General features: G+C 51.5%; 2 protein-coding genes across 3 annotated transcripts in view; one reads left to right on the forward strand and one right to left on the reverse strand.

Annotated features, from left to right (window-relative positions):
- The window catches only part of FAF1 (Fas associated factor 1), a 129,810-nt gene extending 122,095 nt beyond the window's left edge, over window positions 1-7,715 (reverse strand). The window contains exon 1 of one of the 2 annotated variants that reach the window (XM_015870465.2): window positions 6,600-7,715. In XM_015870465.2, the coding sequence (XP_015725951.1) occupies window positions 6,600-6,794 (195 nt within the window). In that variant the 5' untranslated portion in view covers window positions 6,795-7,715. Of the gene's footprint in view, window positions 1-5,391; window positions 5,781-6,599 lie in introns of those variants that run through there. The other variant, XM_015870466.2, reaches the window with a different exon arrangement.
- Window positions 7,716-8,998: 1,283 nt separating this feature from the next.
- Window positions 8,999-14,848, forward strand: CDKN2C (cyclin dependent kinase inhibitor 2C). Its single transcript, XM_015870469.2, has 3 exons — window positions 8,999-9,116; window positions 9,481-9,621; window positions 13,014-14,848. Exons 2-3 carry the CDS (start codon window positions 9,493-9,495, stop codon window positions 13,386-13,388), a joined length of 504 nt encoding a protein of 167 aa, XP_015725955.1. The 5' UTR covers window positions 8,999-9,116; window positions 9,481-9,492; the 3' UTR covers window positions 13,389-14,848.
- Window positions 14,849-15,809: the final 961 nt, after the last annotated feature.

Consider the following 15,809-nt stretch of genomic DNA (forward strand, 5'->3'; position numbering starts at 1 on the left):
CTGACTGTAATGCACAATCATATCTACTCACTACAAAAATACAAACTCTATCCAAAAAAATTGCTATGCAATCTGAAACAAGGCATGCAGTGCTAAGTGAATTATGACAACTGCCCAAATAGAGTTGGGGAACATCTGAGAACTTCTGCACTGTGATACTTTTAGGATGGGAAATTCCCAGGAATTGTAGTAACTCACATCTTCATCCTCTTCTTTTCTGCACCTCCTTCTACTCAAAAGTATCAACTCAGTAAATTTGTTTACTGTAACTGATACTTGTGCACCAAGAAATATAAGTCACACACTGTTTATTTGCCAAATAAATATCCTCTTTTCTTAGAATGAAAACACATTCCCAGCCTCTGTGAATAGATACAATAACTTTCAGATCATGGCTACTACCAGTTGTTATGGTATTTGAAAAAGGATCCCACAGCTACCGCCTCTCAATCAGTTTAGTGACCTAAGAACACAAATACCAATACGTACAGGCCAATGGAAAAAGTGATGAGATTACTGTGATGTGAAGACTCTTTCCAAGGTAACCGAATGAAAAGAACTGCATAAACCTCTTTCTAAAAATGATTTGGTGCTCCAGCAGTAAATTATTCAGGTTCTTATAGCTAGGCTGTGACATACACAAATCGTAGTATCCTCTTCCCTCTCCATAAATGTCAGACTGTATTTCTAATTAAATACCTGTCCTTATGTAAGAGCACAACAGGCTTCTCCATGAAGAGCTATCAGTGAAAATACTAAAGTTGCCATGTTATAAAATGGACATCATTCTTACTAAAATTTCTCATTTTGCAACTCCGCAATCTACTTCATCTCCTGGTTAAAGGCCATGGGAGATGACAAAGTCAAACCAGCTTTGTTCTGCTGCGTATGAGCTTTGGTGTCACAATTGAATCTAGGAGTATCTAAAGAAATTAAACTATTAGCTCTTCAGAAATACGTTCAGAACAACTAAATATGAGCAACAGACTTGGCAGCAGACAGTGACAACCAGATTAACCAAACTACAATACACTATGCATGCAGCATACTTCCATCACGTCTCAACCCCTAAGGCCACTTACAGCAAACAAAGCCAAATGCATTGCAAACCAAGAGGTCCAACTACCAGTTCCAGTGCTGCTACTGACTGTGTAATGCACCAAATTACAAGACATGACAAAGCCACTGTTAGCTGAAGACACTCAGTCAGAGGGAAAGAGGAAACAAACCTGCCTCTCCCAAACCTTGATTTCTAACCTACACAGGGCTGCATTTCCTTCCAGCTGCGGGGAGCTGCAGAGCTCAGTTCAGCTCTGAGTGTGCCTGCTGCTAAAGCCCTTCAGATGTCACACAAAGGAATGAATCCTGTTGGCTTTGGTGTAAGCAAGATTGTGAGGGTTGATTTTTTTTAAACTCAGACAGATCTGAACACAGACACTCAGGTGCCGTGGTAGCCCTCTCAATGAAAACATAGACCTCTGAGAACTTTAAGAATAAGTTTAAGAACAATTTCCAAAGATTTAATCTTTGACTGGATGACTCTTCAGCATCTGTCCTTTACTGAGGGCCATGTTCTAAGTGAATTGCCAAACATGCCACAGAAAGTCTTCACGGGAATCAGCAACAGTCCTTTCTGATCCAATGTCTTCATGACCAAACACCAGCACCTTTTCTTTTAGCAATCAATTATATGATCATCAACTTTGCTACGGGCTCAAACCTCCCAGGTGGATAAACTCCCCTTGCAAACAATGGATGGGACACTCTTTCCAGCCCCCTGAATAAATGCAGAGCAAGAACCACATGCACTAACTTGAAGCTGTTCCTGTATCTGCCTACCTTTTCCACCCATCAACTTTTCAGACAGGCTTTAACTAAAAGGTGACAAAAGCTGACCTAAGCCAACACAACAATACACACAGAAGAAAGCAAACTCCAGTAGCAAAGAAAAATACACACAAATTCTGCATATTGACTGTCAGAAAGTGAAAACTATGTGCATAACAGAGATAAGCTTAAACAGGGCTGAAGCAAACGGATGTTTCCCACAATCACCAAAAAACCCCAGTATCTTTGAAAGCAAATCATGACAGATAATTAGCAGCAGTGTTGACTTCCAACTGAAGGCGACTCTGTAGTTTCTCTAGTTTTACCATTCCAGAATGAAGAGTCACTTGGATTATGGTTAACACTTCAAAGTAAAGACTCCTAGGCTGAGGTACCAATGTAATGATCTATTTTATAACTTAAAACATGGATTATCTAACATGCTTTCTCAACCTTTCAGGCAATTATATTCTTCCTCCCCAACCCCTCTTTGCTCCTCCCACAAATCTCTTTCTCGAGAAAAAGACTGATGCAAAGGGGAAGCTCAGAAGAAAAATCAGTATGTTTTATATATGAGTTGCTATTTATTTGTTCTTTACAGTGAAAAGTGAACAAATACACTGCGAATACAACTCTCTTCAAACTCCTACCTGCTGAGGTCATTAATATGAGTTGAGTGACTATAATCAAGTGACTACCTGGGGATTGTCCCTGGTTAAACACAACAAATAGAACACGGTAACAAAAACTAGTAGAAATTATATTGCCTTATTTGTACTAGAATCTGACCCTATGCTGCTGCATCACTCTTACCAATTCACATGCATTTACCTTTTCAAAGAACTCAATGGGTTTGGTTATTTTTTCTCCTGTGGATTTTTTTCTATATGCCAATGACGCTTTGTGGAGAAATTCTGAACTGCATTTAGGAAGAGAGCTAAAATTTGTCTGTGGGTTTAACACAAACTTCATATCCTTCCACTGAAAATGGACTGATTGTGCACAAAACCAGGCTTCGGTATAAGCTTTCCTAAGTGAGGATCTAACAGGGAAAGGTCAGACGGGTTGCTTATACAACCTACCTGCACACACATAGTACTCCACAGGTAGCATAAAGTCACCTTGTTAAAAAACAGCAGAAGGAGGGAAAACAAATACAAATCACACAGAATAGCCTTCAATTGCTTTGAGATGTGTTAAGAGATATACCCAGTGGGTCACTTAGCTTTATCTTGCAATTAATCTTTTATAAAGTTACCCAATGCACGTACTTATATATAAAAACCCCAGGTAGAATAGAAAAAAGAAACAAATGCAATATAACATCCTACTGTAGTTTAAACTAATGGCAAAAATTGCTAATGATTCTGAAAGATACAAAATAAGCCCATGAATGCTGCCAAAAGCATCAAACATTAGCATGATTATGACTTACCTAAAAATAAATGAATAAATAAATAAGGAGGGGGGATGGAAAACCCTTCAAGTCGTAAGAGTTCCAAGACCAATGCTCTATTCTTCTTAAAAGAAACTTGGGAAAGCTGAGTGTAAAGTGTTGATAAAGTTTCCCTCCCAGTTTCACTCAGCAAAAAAATAGCTCGACTATAAAGAATTGCTTTTAAAATGCCCATCACGTACATCATTCTTCAACAAGATATCCCACACAAATATAGAAACATCAAGATGACTCTGATAAACACATTTATTAATGCCAAAATACAGAGAAATAAATAACAATCATGAAGAATTGCTCTTTACATAACACTTTAGTTTCCATTTTAAAGACTTAGTGAATGAGTTGTAAATCCCATTGTGTACTCAAAATACTCAAAATCCTCCACCATGTTTGACAGCGAAAAGATATAAGGCCTAAAAATGATCAGCACTGTCCAACAATGGACAGTTCAGCATTGCAGAATCAGATGGAAGTTTGAGAATTACTAATTTTAAAAAAGCATAACAAAAAAATAAAGTTGACAGCAAAAATAAACAAGTACATAAAAAGGAAGCTTCCTTATTCTATTCATTTAAGGAAGCATTATTAAGCAGTGAAGTATTTCCTGGGTGCAAACTACATCACCCTCATTCTGTACAACCAATTCCTGCTGCTCCACAAGTTTGCAACAATACTTACTTGTCTTTGCAGAAACAAACAGTGCAGTTGCTCTTATACCTTTAGTAGCTGGTTTCAAAACCCAAGCAGAAAACTACTGAAGAAGTGAAAATAGCATTGCCACCAAAGGTATGGAAAATAGACAGAGAAAAAAAGAGTCCTATCTTATTAGATTTACCTGTGACTACCTGAATCATTGTCTTGCACTCAGGACATAAAGCTTTTTTAGCTAGTAACATGGGGGACTCCATGGGCCTGTCTCCATTGGTACCAATGCAGAATCAGAGCCCTAGTCTCCTTCTGTGTAATGTATTGGTACTAAAAAAGCTATGAAATCCCATCCTTAAAATTGAGACATTGCTCCTTACATACACAAAAGTAACCCCAAGTGCCACAAACTAAATAATTATAAAGCCATTCAAATAAAGACAGGTGCAACATATTCATGTACAAGTGAAAACGTTTCTTTGTTATCAGCTGGGAACTCTGCTTGTTACATCAAGAAGATATCAGATAACTTTTGCAAAAGAGGAATTATGTAATGTACAATATGGTCACACCACCTTCAATTCCAAGGAAACATTCTTGTTAAACACGCACGGAGGGAAGGGAGGAGTTTTTCCCTTCCTTTTTTTTTTTAATGGAATACAGCTGGCAGCTGAGAGAGAGGCTCTTTTAAGGCACGGTACATACACAGAGCTGGTTTACAACTCAATCCAAGAGTATATCCAGGCAAAATCAGGCACTGCAAATGGACAAAGCTTAAAAAAGAAGGTTAATCAAAAAGCAAATATTAAGGAGACATTCAAACATGATGTGATATCCCTACCAGCTGCTCTCTGCGGGCTCTCCCCTCCATTACAAAATCAGCATCGCCCACCTGTTTGTGTACTTGTTCTTGGAAGTAGAAACAAGGTAAACAAGCAGCATGAGGAAGCAGTACACAGGAGGGACTGACCAGGCCTCGCAATAAATGCTGACCACCGCACGTAGAGGAGGACTTTATTCCAGCAAAAACATTGAAGAGCTCAAAATTAAACGTTACCTCTTTCTGCTGGCAGGAGGGGAGGCAACAAGCTGCGAGGGCACATTCATTCTGCACAGACACGTTGTTGTGCGGGAGGAGAGAGTCCTACCGACATTACAACACGCGAGGAGGGCACAGCCGGGCCGGCACCCATCGCTGGGCACGGCCTCAGCCCGAACCGCCCCGAGCGGGCCGGGGAAGCGGAGCAGGGAGCTGTCGGGGCACGGTGCCACGCTCCCTGAGTTCAAGGGGGAACGTGGCGTCGGCACAACCCGAGAGCAGAAGGCACGTGTTGTGACGGGAAAAAGAAAAGAACCAAGGAGCGGCTGCGGCGGAGAGCGGCTCCAGATCCTCCCATAGAACCCCGGCAACGGGCAGACAGACAAAGCACAGCGAGCCCCCGGCCCCGAGAGCCGCCGCTTACCTGGAAGTCGGCCAGGATCATCTCTCTGTCCATGTTGGACGCCATGGCGGCCCGCGGCGGCCCCCGGCTCCGCTTTGCCCCGCGTAGCGCGAGCTGTGCCGGAGGGAACTACGGGCTCATGGAGACGGCGGGCCGGGCCCGGACCGAGAGGAGAAGGAGGGTCGGAAGGAGGAGGAGGAGGAGGAAGAGGAGGAGGAGGGCCGGGAGCCGGAGCCGAGCAGCGCTGCCTCAGCTCAGCGGCCGGCCCGGGGAAGAGGAGAAGGAGAAGGAGGAGGAGGAGGCAGCGTCGCCCCGTCCCCGCCCGCCCGGCGCCTGTCGCACATTTTGCCTGTCATCGAGGTCGCAAAGAGGCGCTTTGCGGCCGCCACGTGACCGGCTCCTGTCAAGCGCTCTCGGAGCGGAGGAGGCGGCTCCTTTCCGGCCGCGCGCTCCCGATGAAGGACGGGAGCGCGCACCGAGCCCGCGCCGCCTTCCCGCCCAGCGCCTCAGAGACAGAGCGAGTCCGCCCCGCCCCGCGCATGGGCCCGCTCTGAGGGGCGCCCCGCCTCGCTGCGGGGCTACAGGGGGCAGCCGTGTCCTTAGGGCCGCCCCGAGGCCTGCATAGGAGCGATGGGCGGCCCGGGGAGCGGCCTAACGCCGGCAGTGCCTTGTGAGAAATAACAGCGGGGATCCAACGGCACGACCTCACCCCAGCGCTGTGCCAGGCGGAGCGCGGCCGAATCCCGGTTCTCCCGGCCGCCCTCACAGCCCGTGTCACACACGATCGATCGCCCCTCGGATCACGGGCTGAGCGCCCTGCAGGCACTGACAGCCCGCGGAGCTCCGTCTCGTCATCTCGCACCGAGCTCCATCCCCAGCTTTAGGAAACAGAATCCTTTATTGTTCTGTTCTATTCGCGTCGGCGAGTAAAAACAAGAGTTCAGACTCTCCACGATGGCAAATAGCACGGCCAGCCCCCGGGGGAAGGAGAGCGGCCGTGGGACCCGGCGGGATCCGTCTGAAAGGGGGAGAACGAGGGGACCCCCCCGGAGGGCAGAGCAGAGGGCACAGCAGGGCTGTGTGTGCAGCCTGGCTGTGTGAGCAGACACGGCCGGTGCCCCTCGGTGACCGCAGAACCATGCGGAGCATCGAGGTGGGCTCAAGCCGTACTAAAGCAGCACTCGGGATAGGAAGGCAGAGGGGCAGAAGAGCTGGATGATGTGTTTTACCTGCTTTAGTTTAAGGTGGCGAGGCTTCCCGAGGGGTTGACGTCCCAGCTCACAGCGGGACGGAGCGATGGGATGGTGCCGTGCCCGTGGCAGCCCGGGCTGAGCTACAAACAAATCCACCCCCGCATTACTAGAGAGTAACCGTAACGAGCTCTGAAAGGCAAAGGTTTGGAAACTGGACCGGAGCCAGTTCATTCCTGGCACCGATTCGTGTTCTAGGTGTGCTGTCAAGATAAAGTTACGCCGTGTTCACGTCTATCACAGGATTATTATAAATAATGATATCTTCGCCGGATCAAGACGGGGAGGGATTTGATCCAGGATGTGAAGGAGGGGTGAGCGACCCGACGTGCCCTCGGGAAGCTCAGGAGAGATTCACAGCGCAGCTCTCTGCCCCTGCCCTCCTGGACGGGGTTTCGCTGTCGATCGGGGCAATTCCTGCTATTTTACGGTGCCGAAAGGAGATGATCGTGATGAGGACACTTCTATCTGGGAAGATAGATAGGCCTGCAGCATCCCATCGTATTCACTGCATTACTTTTGTTATGTGCCGTGGTTAACAGCAGACAGGGGCTCGCTTTGTAGCTGTTACACAGTGGGGTTCTGCCGCAAGGCCCCGAGTCGGGTCGTGCGGTGCATCTGCACAGGACACACCGCCAAATCCGGAGATCTGGGGCACCGAATTGTCACCAAATTGGTCTTATTGAAGCCGCCTGACACCAAATTCCAAGTGCTGAGTATTATTTTCATGCAGAAAAACGACTGGACTTGAATACACGAGTGTCAAAGATATATATACATGTATCTAGAGTTATCTCTGGGGGAAATTAGACTTCTGATACCAATACTGCCTGCATTATTGCTTCTGACAGAGAGCTGTCATACTAAGGCCCTTCAATATGCTCTTTCCCCTCGCTTCGTGGCTGGGGACAGCACTGCGTTTTCCTGCTTCAATCGTGCTCACCTCCCTGCCGTTCTTTCTATACTCACGAACGAGGGGCTGTTGGGGGGATCTCAGCAGGAAAACCGGGCTGTAACGGAGAGGCAGCGATCGCTGTGTGCCCTGCCGTCCCCGCGGTGCCGGCTGCGGCTCGTTGTGGAGTTGCTGTGCGTCCCGGGCCGTGGTGCGGACTGCCCCCCGCCGTGCTCCCGCAGCTCCCGCAGCTCCCGGTGCCGAACGTCTCCGAGCAGTTCCCGGTGCCAACGCCTCCGCCGTGAGCAGAGCCGGGCGGGGTGCTGACAGACCCCGGGCAGCCACGTTGTTCCTTACCTCCCTCGGGGCTCTTTTGGGTGCGATTCAGCCCCCCTGAGGCTTCCTGGAACATAAAGCAACGAGAGCGGCGCAAGGCAACGGAGTGCCGCTGTCAGAAGGGCGCTGCCATCTCCACGCCTCCCGCTGCTCCGCGGCCCTTGTGCGGGAAGATGGAACAACCCCTCGCGTCTTCTGGGTGCCCGTTCCCCTCAAAATGGCACTTTCGAATCCATCGCGAACGGCGGAAAGTCCAAAAGCCGCCTCGGATCATCGCCTCCCGCAGCTCCGGGACAGCTCCTCCCCGGCCCCGGGGCCGCTTCCCGGGGCAGGTGCCCTCAGCCGCGGGGCACGGCGGCTACGGAGCAAAACCAGCCGAAAAAACACCTTTCCCCCCCCCTCCTTTTCCCTTTCCCCTCCCTCTCTCCCTCCCGGCCCCGCTCATGGCCGCTGCGGGGCCGTAGGGGCGGGGCGGGCGCTGCAGGCCTTCCTGCCCGGCAGAGCCGCAACTCCGCCGCGCCTCCTTAAATCTCTGCCGTTAAAATGTGGGCGGGTGTTTCAACTCAAAAAGCGCTCAAATTTTTTTTCTTTTCAAAAAAAGCTGATGAGGTTAAAAAAAAAAAAAAAAAAAAAAAAGGAGCGGGGGGGGGGTTGGAAGAGAGAGAGGAGAGAGAGAGAGAGAGAAACCGGCTTCGTGTCCGTAGGAAACAGAAGTAGCGATTGTTTGCGCTTAAAAAAGGGAGAGCGCGGAGCCGCGGGAGGAGGCAGCGATCAGCGGAGCGGCAAGTGCAGCGAGCAGCGGAGCGGACGGAGCGGCGCAGCGCGGCTGTCATCGGCGGCGGCACCACGCACCGCCCGCTGCACCCGCCGTTCCTCCGTCCCTCCGTCCCCCGGCCCGGACGGCGACCCGCAGAGGAGGCGGCGGCGGAGGCGACCGAGAGCGGCGGGGACCTCGGCTCCCCGCGGACACGGCATGAGCCCGCCCCGCCGGGCCGCCGCCCGCCGCCCCGCAGCCCCGCTGGATGCACCCCGGCCGCCGCCGCCCAGGGCGGCTCCCGCCGGCCCGGATCGCGGAGCCGCGGAGAGGCCGCGGGAGTGAGGCCGCCGCCGGCACAGAGAGCGACGAGGGAGGCGGCGAGATCCGGGAGCGTCTCGCTCCGCGCCTTCTGCCCGGCCCCGGAGCGGGGCATGCGGCGGGCGGACCCCGATAGTGAAGACTTTGCCTCGGAGCTGCGGCTGCTGAGGCTCAGATGCCGACTGTGAGCAGGGTGGGTTGTCCTCTTCCAGGATCTCAGGTCTGAGTGAGTCTCCGGTATACGTGCGTGTATATATGTTACGTGTAACATATATCATATATCGCATAGCTCTTAATGTATTTCCCCTCGCAACCGGCCAAAGGCTTTAATATGAGTTCCTCTCTATGTGGAAGCAAAGAAATCTTCTTTCAAGCGGAGCTGCAGTTTTGCTGAATAATCACGTGTGAGTTAGGGGCGGGCTCTTGGCAAGGAGTTTTTTTACGAGTATTTACTACAAGGTCTACTCCAGAAGATTAACCATCCCAATCCTTCTGTCAGTCTCCGATGCCATGCCTGGTTAAAAAAAAAAAAAATCTCATCTTTTTCTGATCGTCAGTCACCCTAAAGAATGGCCGAGCCTTCTGGGAACGAGCTGGCGTCCGCGGCTGCCAAGGGGGACCTAGTGCAACTCACTAATTTGTTGCAAAAGAATGTAAACGTCAATGCACAAAATGGATTTGGGAGGACTGCGCTGCAGGTTGGTATCCAGAGAGGGAGAAAATATTTCATCACTGCTACCTACGTGACCCGGGTTGCCAAAAAGACAACGCTTTGAGCAGGCTGCTGGAGAAATGCGAGGGCTTTTTCAACGAGTTGGATGCCATATTTTATAACTTTAGTGGCTCCAGCTCCCTAAAATGACGTACTTGAAATAAAAGTGCTCAGAAGCAGCGGTTCAGCCGGGGGTCACCCTCGGTGGCGGACGGGCAGAGAGTTGGGTGCGATTTGGGAACTCGGAGGGGAGGAGGCAGAGAATGAAGTAGAGGAGACGAAAAGAAATCACCGTAGGTGAGCAGGGCTCAGGGCAGGTCTGTAAACACCGATGTGCTACGGTTTGGAGCTGCAGTTCTCGGTTCTTTTCCCCCATCCCCCCCTCCTTCCCCCCCCAACTTTCCCTCTTAAAATGTGCCTTGTCCGGGTGCTGGGCTCTGCCGCGATGGTACTTTTCCTTTATGCGCTGTTTGTGCCGAATGACCTTTCTCGTTCGGAGGCTGCACGGCACCGAGCACCTTCGATGCGCTCTCAGAGCCGCGGAGCGGCACCCCGAGCCCCGCCACCGCCTCTCCATTCATCGTTAGGGATGAAAATTGCCCTTTCTCGGCTCGGTGGCGGGGCGGGGGTTCGGCTCTTTCATTTCTGACCGTCCGTGGGGTGCCGTGTCCTCTTTTTTTCAGCGTGGAGCCGCGCAGGCAGCATTTGGAGCTCATCCAACTGCGAACTGTTGCGGCTGACGAAAGATTTTGCTTTTTCTAATATCAGATAATGATAGCGAAAAGGGTCGAATCCGTACGGGATAGCGAGAGGAACGGTCTGTAGATGAGGAGAAAGTGTGTGGTTATTAGTGCCGAAGGTGAAACAGAGGGACGTGGAAGCAGAGCTCCGGGGCTTATTAATTTCACACGTTAGAAAAATCGTTTGTTAACTCTTCTCCCCCCCTCCCCGAAACCACGAGAATCATTTCTGAAATGTACTCTGTAAAAAGCAGAATTCTTGCGGATGAACTCGAGATATTTACAGCTTTTTTTTCTTCTTTTTTTTTTTTTTTAATCTTTCTTTCTTTCTTTCTTCCCCCCCCCCCACCCCTTCCCTGACTTGACATCGAATGTGTTGCATTTCGAAATCGAGCACCTCTCGCTGTAAAGCAGGGCTGGCCCTGGGGGGGCACATCACCGGGGCCCGAGGGATATAGGATTTTTTTTTTTTGGAGGCTGTTCTCACCCCAATCGGGTGCCGGGTGACCGTGAGGGCACTCGGGGCAACTTTTAAGAGATCGAAAGGATGGAAATCGGACACTTAGAGCAATAAGGCTGCCAGGGAGAAAGAAACTTGCAGCTCGGGGCTTCATCCTCGGGACGAGGGCTGCAAAGCGATTTGCAGAGCGGAGATGTATTTACTGAGAGCTGCCCGTGCCCTCCTTGGGGCCGCTTCGCACAGGGGCACAGCGGCCGCTCCCCGGCCCCGCTCTGAGCTGTGACCGTCGGTTCTCATGGAGCAGAGGGGCACGGCCCGGGGCAGGGCAGGAGGGTTCGGGGAGCCACATTCTGTACTGTACAACCCGAAATGGGCTGCGGGTGCCTGGCTGCCCTCGAACAGCTCTGTCAATACAGCCTCCCAAATGTAGACAGTCTTTAAATAATCCCTCAATAATTTCTCAATATTTTCTCCATAACCTCTCAGTAAAAAGGGAGAGGCTGCCTACATATTTGTATTTGTGGATATATATATATGCCACTGAATTTTTGTTTAATTCAGCAGCTGCTCGGCTTCTCTTCCTCTCTGCTTTTAGTTTCAGACGAGGTGCTCTCTGCAGGCCTCACTGCCCGTCCTGCCCCGATCCTCCCTGCCACGGCTACGGGCCGTTGCCGCTCCTTAGAGGAGCCGGGCAGAAAGGAGCTGTGCATCCCCCCCCCCGGCTCCATCCCCTCTGTGAGCATTTTCTCCCCCCCCCGCATGTGGCAATGCAGCCTCACTCCCCGAGCCTGCCTTCCTCGAGCCTATTAACTCCCACTTCGACCAAATACACTTTATAAATCCACCAAAAATGCACCCCGAGCCCTCCAAAAATACTCCCTAACACATCCCAATAATTTTCCCAACACAAAGGAGGGCTCGCACTGCTCCTATTTTCCCTCCCACTCCTGCTCAGAAGTGAAAGAGCAGTGTGCTCAGAGCTGTGCTTCCCCGAGCCTCTGCTCCCTGCACCCACTCTGCCCTCACAGCACCGGGGAAGAAGTGAGATTTATTAATTAGAAGAATCATTAGAAGAACTTTATTATTATTTTTAATAATCTTAAAAAGCCTAATTATTATTATTATTATTATTATTTTACACTAAGAGACTTTTGAGGCAAATGCTTTGTGTAAGTTCTGCTCAGTTATTTCTCATCTAACTGTAACATACATTTTTGTTGCTGATTCTTTTTTATTATTATTATTCGCGAGGTTTTCAGATCAGTTTAAGGAAATCCAGGAGGGGTTTTTACTCGGCTCTGCCACTCGCAGTGCGGCTGATGGCACAGACAGAGCAGTGCTGCGCTGGGTGCCCGGCTCAGGCTCTGAGAAAACAAAACAAGAAGGAATAAAAGATAGAGGAATTTGATGGGAATCGGTGCAGGCCGTTACGTCCCAAATAGGGGGAAAAAAAATGTGTTCTAATTTCGAATGATTTTATGATGCAACCGAGAGAATGTAATGAGGCATTCGATTGAATTATTTCTTTATGTATTTCTTCCTGACCCAACGGCTGGTTCTGAAATAGGGATGTGTGTAACAGCAGAGCGTGGCCGTGGTTTGTTTATATTAAAATGACAGAATCCTGATCGGATCATAGAATCCAGAACCACTGAATCATTGGTTGGTTTGGGAAGAAAATGTGCGGCACTTCGCACCGCTCCTTTTCACTTCTTGTCAGGTGACACTGAGACTCCAGCACCGGGGAGAACAGTTTCTTGGAGCATTTATTTTTCTTAGCAGCCAGAACTATGGCACGGCACAAATATTTGCTTTATGATAATGCGCAGACAATGCAAACACCTGAGGGCTTATCGAAGCACATCGCGCATTTTCTATCGCTGAGGCACAGTCTCTGTTCCTCGGAGACCCGCAGCCGGCACCGAGCGGTGCTGCAGAGGAGCCGAGATCACTTGTAGGGGAGAAGGTCGCTCCGGCTGCAGGCGTTAATCTCTGAGCCAAAGCTGTCAGCACCGAGCCACCAAACCTCCCCTAACAGCACCACCAAACCTCCCCTAATGCCGCCGAGGTCAGTGAGGAAAGCTTGGAATTAGACGTACCGTCGGGCGCAGCGGGGCTCGGAGCTGTGGGCTGAGGGCTGGGGCTCCGCGGGCGCTGACGTCTCACTCCGTCCCGCAGGTGATGAAGCTCGGCAACCCCGAGATCGCCCGCAGGCTGCTGATGAGCGGAGCGAACCCCAACCTGAAGGACAGTACCGGCTTCGCCGTCATTCACGACGTAGCCAGAGCGGGTTTCCTGGACACTTTGCAGACCCTGCTGGAGTTCCACGCCGACGTGAACATCGAGGACGCGGAAGGCAACCTGCCGTTACACCTGGCGGCCCAGGAGGGCCACGTGCGGGTGGTGGAGTTCCTGCTGCGGCGCACCCCGAGCCGCGTCATGCACCAGAACCGCCGCGGGGACACGGCGCTGGACGTGGCCCGGCTGTACCGGCGCAGCGCCGTGGTGCGGCTGATGGAGGGCGGCCCCCCGCCCGCGGCCGACACCGACTGAACCGGGCCTCCTCGGACACTGCGGCTCCCAGCCTCGATCTTTGATGATTTTCTTTTTTTTTTCTCCCCCTTTTTAATAACGTTTGGTTCAACCCTACTTCTATATATATTTTTTTCTTTTTTTTTGTTGTTGTTATATTTTTGGAATAGTGGATAGTGTGAGTTCAAGAAGTTGTAGAAGTGGGGTTTTAGCTAAGGAACATTATTTCAATGCACGGTGGCGGCACGTTGTTACCGCCGCCGCTCACATCACTCCTCACTCCGCCGTGCCCACGCCGCAGCTCACACCGGGCTTCCAGCACCACGCTCTGCAGTGTATCCCCGTTCGTTACTCAGCCATTAACCTAAACGTTGAGGATCCACCGCTTAATGACCCCTTTCCGCGCCGGGGGAAGGAAACAGCCCGCGGGGATTCTTCCCCCCCCCCCCCCCCCTCCCCCACACCCCCGGCTCAGCCTGACGCGTGTTGGGGTCGGGTGGGGACCGGGAGCGGCCCGGCCGGGGGGGCACCGGGCCCGGGAGAACCGCTTCGGGCATCAACCTCAGTCTGACACTAACAGGAGCTCTTAAGAGTAGGTCGCTCGCTTTCTAAATGTAGATGACACTTTTCCCCTTTGTGTATTTAAACTTTCACCGAGCTGCCTTTGAGTGTAGTTACCAGAAACAACAGAAGTGGCTTTTCTTTTTTTTTTTTCTTTTTTTGGCCAGAGGTTTTGAGGCGCTCAGCTGGGCACTCGGAGCAGAAAAGTGCATTATTCTCCAGTTTCCAAAGAGCACATAACCCCGGGCAGAGGTAGGAGCACAGAAATGGGGGGCTGAAATCCTCCAGCTCCTCCTGTCCCTGCCTGAGCTGAGCGCTGTTGCGATGCTCTTTAGAAATGATCGCTTCGTACCGCCCGCTTTGTTTTGTTTGGGGAAGAAAAAAAAAAGGAAAAGCCAAACCCCACAGGATGATGACGGCTGTATCTTACAGGTATATTTGGATGCAGTGGAATTTAGGAAGCGACACTTGAGGTACTGGTGAGGTGATCTCAATGCCTGCACCTAACGAGCAATGGAATCCCTGAACTGTTTCCCTTGCAGAACAGCCGTCAGGGTCCCACGGCCGAACCCCCCGTTAAGGCGGGGAGCAGCGGGAGGGGCGGCGGACGGGAACCTCGGCGTGCTCTGCGCTGCGGGGTCGGACTGTCGATGGCACAGGATGGGAAGGCACACATCAATGTGAAAGGAAAGACTGGCTGCAAAATAGCACCTAAAAGACAAGGGCTGTACATTGCTTTACGTTTTCTTTCTTTAAAACAAACAAACAAACCAACCCCAAAATTTATGTACACGGTCCCGCAAAATGAACTACCACTGTTTTCCAGTATCAATAACTGCCTGGACCTGTCCGTCCCGTCGCTGTACTCTCACAACCACTGTGTTCTGCGTTCTCTGATTAAAAACCTCTGTGCACCGCAACGCCTCGCGCTGTTCTGTGGCACATCTATTCCCGAGGGGCTGCGGACCCCTTCCCACCCGCGGGGGGTGGCAGCCCCCCGGGGCCGCGCTCACCTCCTCCGCTCTCCCCGACCTGTGCAGCCCAAAGCCCCCCACCCCGTCCCAGCTGCGCTCCGTCCTCGCTCTGCCCGCACCCCCCGCCCCGCCCTCCCGGTCCCTCGGGATGCTCCCGCATCGCGGTGCGGCTCTCCCTCCCGCAAAGCCTATTTCTCGGCAGCGGTGTGCTACACTTGGTTCACTTGGTACACTTGGTACACTTGGTACACTTGGTACACTTGGTACACTGACGCCTCTTCCCCCGCCCTTGGCATCGGGAGGGGAATGGATGCTGGAAACTCTCCGGGGAACCGGAGTGGGGGCTTCCCTATGTGCTGCGGTGCTCCCCAGTGGGATCCTTCTGCCCCAAAGGGTTCTGAGCTCGGACGCGGTTCAAGAAGTGTCTTTGCGACCCCGTCCTCGCGCTCTGACAGCAGCAGAATGTCCCATTTTACAAATCCTGTTGGTGACAACGTCAACAGGAACGTTCAGCAGCGGATGCAAACAGACAGATGGAACGAAATATTTATTGGAAAGCTTTTATTGAGACAGAGACCACGAGCAAAGAACATCTCTCGGGCAGGAGCAGCCGGGGCCGCGTACATCACAACCGCAGCGAGTGCGGTGCGGAGCGATGGGGAACAAAACGCTGCCCCGGGCACGGAGCCCTCTCCCCTATTTCGGGGTGAGGGGCTGAGCTGCCTCACTGACCTTTGCTACTAAATTACACAGAGAGGGAAAGCTGAAATACAGCTGAAAAGGAGCAGATCCCGGTGGGGGAACAGTCCCTGGGGCCGGGGCACGGAGAGGGGTGTGGGGGTGAGCCCCAGCACTGCACATGGGGGCAACGGAGGGGCGGCGTTCCACGAGGCTTTGTGCGCGTTTC

Source organism: Coturnix japonica, chromosome 8, assembly GCF_001577835.2.
Source record: "Coturnix japonica isolate 7356 chromosome 8, Coturnix japonica 2.1, whole genome shotgun sequence".
Taxonomy (NCBI): domain Eukaryota; kingdom Metazoa; phylum Chordata; class Aves; order Galliformes; family Phasianidae; genus Coturnix; species Coturnix japonica.